A 4173-nucleotide genomic window follows, 5' to 3' on the forward strand; every position below is an offset into this window, starting at 1 on the left:
TTTAAACTCGATGAAAGGAACATTGTTGACAATTTTCAGCAAGTTGCAATCATGAAATACAGAAATAAACCGTTTTTCACAAACAAGGTCTAAATCATGTTTGATGCACTCTGTAAGTACCATTTTTGCTGTACTGCTTAATCAGGATGATAGGAACACTTGTTGACACTTTTCAGCAAGTTGCAATCATGTAATACAGAAATAAACAGTTTTTCAAAAACAAGGTAAGTCATGTTTGAGTCTGTAAGTACCATTTTGCTTTACTGTTTAAACTCGATGAAAGGAACATTGTTGACACTTTTCAGCAAGTTGCAATCATGTAATACAGAAATAAACAGTTTTTCAAAAACAAGGTCTAAAGTCATGTTTGAGTCTGTAAGTACCATTTTGCTTTACTGTTTAAACTCGATGAAAGGAACATTGTTGACACTTTTCAGCAAGTTGCAATCATGAAATACTGAAATAAACCGTTTTTCACAAACAAGGTCTAAATCATGTTTGATGCACTCTGTAAGTACCATTTTTGCTGTACTGCTTAATCAGGATGATAGGAACACTTGTTGACACTTTTCAGCAAGTTGCAATCATGTAATACAGAAATAAACAGTTTTTCAAAAACAAGGTTAAGTCATGTTTGAGTCTGTAAGTACCATTTTGCTTTACTGTTTAAACTCGATGAAAGGAACATTGTTGACACTTTTCAGCAAGTTGCAATCATGAAATACAGAAATAAACCGTTTTTCACAAACAAGGTCTAAATCATGTTTGATGCACTCTGTAAGTACCATTTTTGCTGTACTGCTTAATCAGGATGATAGGAACACTTGTTGACACTTTTCAGCAAGTTGCAATCATGTAATACAGAAATAAACAGTTTTTCAAAAACAAGGTTAACCTGTTATGGCTACCCCCCCCCCCCTTGTCTTAATTTCCGCCTGAAGACATACCCAAATCTAACTGCCTGTAGCTCAGGCCCAGAAGCAAGGTTATGCATATTCTTGGTATCATTTGAAAGGAAACACTCTGACGTTTTTGGAAATGTAAAATTAATGTAGGAGAATATAACACAATAGATTTGGTAGAAGAAAAGACAAGGAAATAAGCATACGTTTTCTGTTCTTTTGTAGTTGTGGGTTCATTGAAATGAACAAACAATCAGACAAACATTGAGATATGATGCTGGAGATAATTTGAAATTATAACAGAAGTGGGCAACAAATTATTTCCAAAGTTTTAGACGGATACCTTCAGGAATGAGCGAGGAACATGACTTTGAGCATGAGGTCACCCAGGTGTCCCTCACAAGTTTCCCGAATGTACCCAAGTGGCCGAATTGGTACAGTGATACACTGTTGCAAATGACTATATTCAAATTACCAAAAAATCAATTCTAACACACCAGAAACTTTTTTTTTTGATTTTATTGGAAAAAAAAATTTTTATTTTTTTTTTTTTTTACATTTTAGAAACATTACAAATAACATGAACTATTTACAGTTTTAGTATACAGCCTTATGTTGTGCAGACCTCAATCCTCTACACAATACCCTGCTGCTGATGCCAAAGCCCATAGCAGTCTCTTTCAGGTGTGAAACACAGGGTCACCGCGCAAGTCACACAGGTCACAGGGGACTTCTTATGGCAGAGAGCACAACGAAGCCTCCCTACTGAGCCCTTCTTGCCCTGAGGCACATCCCTGCCTGCAATTATAAACTTCAGCATGTGAAGTCCACCAGTTGCAGGAGCAGGAGGTACAGAGCCAGAGGGGACAGAAGCTGCTTCAGTGGACTTGCTGTAGCTAGCAAGCTCGCTGATGAGCAGCTCTCTAAAAGCCAGCTGTGAGATGAGGGACTGCCCACAGCTCTTTGCCATTTCCCTGTGGAGTATGAATGAGTTCACTACAGCAATATCAATAAAATGGTAGAACAATGTCTTATACCACTTTTTTGTTTTATGGAGGACATTGTAGTAGCCTATCAGTGCGTCTGATAGGTCTACACCCCCCATGCTCTTGTTATAGTCTTTTATTGCTGCAGGAATGGGGACATTCTTGGTGGTCCATGCCCCAGTAGCGCCCTTCACGCGACGGACGACGTGATCACCACTGAAGGCCTTGTGGATACTGGAGCACATGACCACCTCTCTGGTGTCCATCCACTTCACAAAAAGTAGTCCATCCTGGCGAATCCATCTCATGGCACCCCGATCAGCCCGCTTAGGCATGTCATTTACCTTTGTCTTGGGGAAGCCCACTCGATTGGACCGGATGGTGCCACAGGCCCACACCTCCAGCTTCCTGAGGTCAGCAAATAGGGTAGGGCTTGTATAAAAATTGTCCACAAACAATTTGTAGCCCTTCCCCAGGAGCTGAAAATCTAGCAACTCCATGACAGAGTCGTAGCTAAGCCCCTTACCGGTCGCACAAGTGCTCTTCCCCTCATAGACAAAAAAATTGCACGTGTATGCACACGCAGAATCGGCTAAAACAAACAGCTTGTAACCCCACTTGGTCGGCTTGTTACGCATGTACTGTTTTAGTCCAATTCTGGCCTTTGAGGCTACCATCCTCTCGTCGATGGACAGGTTCTGGGCGGGCTGAAAATAGGTCTTGCAGGCCTCAACCATACTGTGGTAGAGAGGTTTGATCTTGCAGAGCCTATCAAACCCTGCTGTGCCTCGCTTCTTCTCGTTTTCCTCATCAACTTGAGGGTCACTGATGTGAAGAGCCTGTGAGATGTTCAGGAACCTTTTACAGGAAATGACAGTGGTGGGGAAAGGCAGGTTATAAAGGGGTGCAGTTTTCCAGTAGTCTTTGAGGGTCTTCAGCTTTACAATACCCATGTAAATTACAATGGAAAAATAGCTGAACATCTGTGCCACGGAAATGGGCTTCCATGCCTCTTTCTTGCCATCCTGCTTCTTAGCACCATACTTGTTAGTATTGAAGATCAGGGAATCAACAACAGAGGTGGTAAAAAAAAGCTGGAAGAGTTGCATGGGGCTGTACTTGGAGGTCATGTCTAGCTGAGGTCCTGGTGGCCTTTTTGGTCTGAACAATGGAGGAGGTGGGGCCACATCCTCCTCTTCCACAGAGTGCCAGCACCCCTCCTCCTCTCTGCCAGCAGGTTCCACACCTCCCCTCTTCCGCCTCTTTGTCCCGGACTTCACACCTCTAGATGGCCGGGCGGGTGTGGTGCCAGAGACAGCAGGGGTCCTCCTGGAAGGACCAGCTTCAGTGGGGGATGGGCATCTTGGCACTGGGGGCTCCCAGTCAGAGTCGCTATCACTGTGAAATAATAACACACACAGAACCATTCAATAAAATAGCATTTCTAAAATATTGTTTTGATAATATACAATGTACAATGTATACAATAAAATTGCTAACATATACAGACACACAGACACAGATTCTATATAGGAGCAGGGAACAACTCTCAATTGCATTTCCAATTAGAAAAAAAAAAAAATTTTTTTTTTTTTTATAAAACTCAAATAAATAATATCTTATATAATAATATAACGGTACTTACGCGTCTAATATTGCGTCTTCCCCATGAATAAACATGTCCTCAGTTTTAGAATCTATCGAGTGAAAACTATCCGAATCAAAGGTATACAATTCACTATCACTTTCCCGATCTATTTCTTCAATAATCTCTCTAACATCTCTATAATTCAATTTCGCCTTCGATTTCCCTGATTTGGCTGCCATAACTCCGGTAAAAGCAATACTAACAAGCGAAAGTCCTGTGCGTAAATAGTGTGGCTACTCCAGTTGAAATTTCAATGGCGAATGGTCTTGTCTTTACGCGTGAGTTTTAGACGTAGGATCATCTACCTGGTTCGAATCGTCCCACATCGCCGTTTACCTCAGCTCATTGGCTATCTCCCAAGCTAGATTTCAAGACGATCAGTGGTCATTGGGCCGAAATACAGTCAATCAATGAAGCAATGGCCATATCATTGGTGCGCAATGAGGTAGGAGGTTGGTGTGTTCAAATGAGTACCTATCGGTCAATAGGTCCCGGGAATGAACAAGCAAGTTTGGCTGTGCTACTAACAAACATAGTATTGCTCTGAAGCCAACCATGAATAGATAAACACAACGTTAGACTGAGAAGTTACCTCCAAAAGTTGAAGGACACCGAATTCACGACAGAAGCCGTTTAC

The 4173-nt window shown here is 41.7% G+C and overlaps 1 protein-coding gene across 1 annotated transcript; it reads right to left on the reverse strand.

Moving 5' to 3' along the window:
* Positions 1-1536: 1536 nt before the first annotated feature.
* Positions 1537-3862, reverse strand: LOC115191085 (piggyBac transposable element-derived protein 4-like). The gene is made up of 2 exons (XM_029749084.1): positions 3813-3862; positions 1537-3172 (listed from the first exon to the last, which is right to left on the reverse strand). The coding sequence occupies exons 1-2, from the start codon at positions 3860-3862 to the stop codon at positions 1537-1539; spliced, it is 1686 nt and encodes a 561-aa protein (XP_029604944.1).
* Between the last annotated feature and the right edge of the window lie 311 nt (positions 3863-4173).

Source organism: Salmo trutta, unplaced genomic scaffold (genome assembly GCF_901001165.1).
Source record: "Salmo trutta unplaced genomic scaffold, fSalTru1.1, whole genome shotgun sequence".
NCBI classification, from domain to species: domain Eukaryota; kingdom Metazoa; phylum Chordata; class Actinopteri; order Salmoniformes; family Salmonidae; genus Salmo; species Salmo trutta.

Excerpts from the sequence above, each read along its gene's own strand:
- LOC115191085 (XM_029749084.1), bottom strand. The coding sequence starts at position 3,862 with ATGTGGGACGATTCGAACCAGGTAGATGATCCTACGTCTAAAACTCAC. Across the intron at positions 3,173-3,812 it reads CCTACGTCTAAAACTCACGC|AGGTGTGAAGTCCGGGACAA; the intron begins GTAAAGACAAGA and ends CCGGCCATCTAG.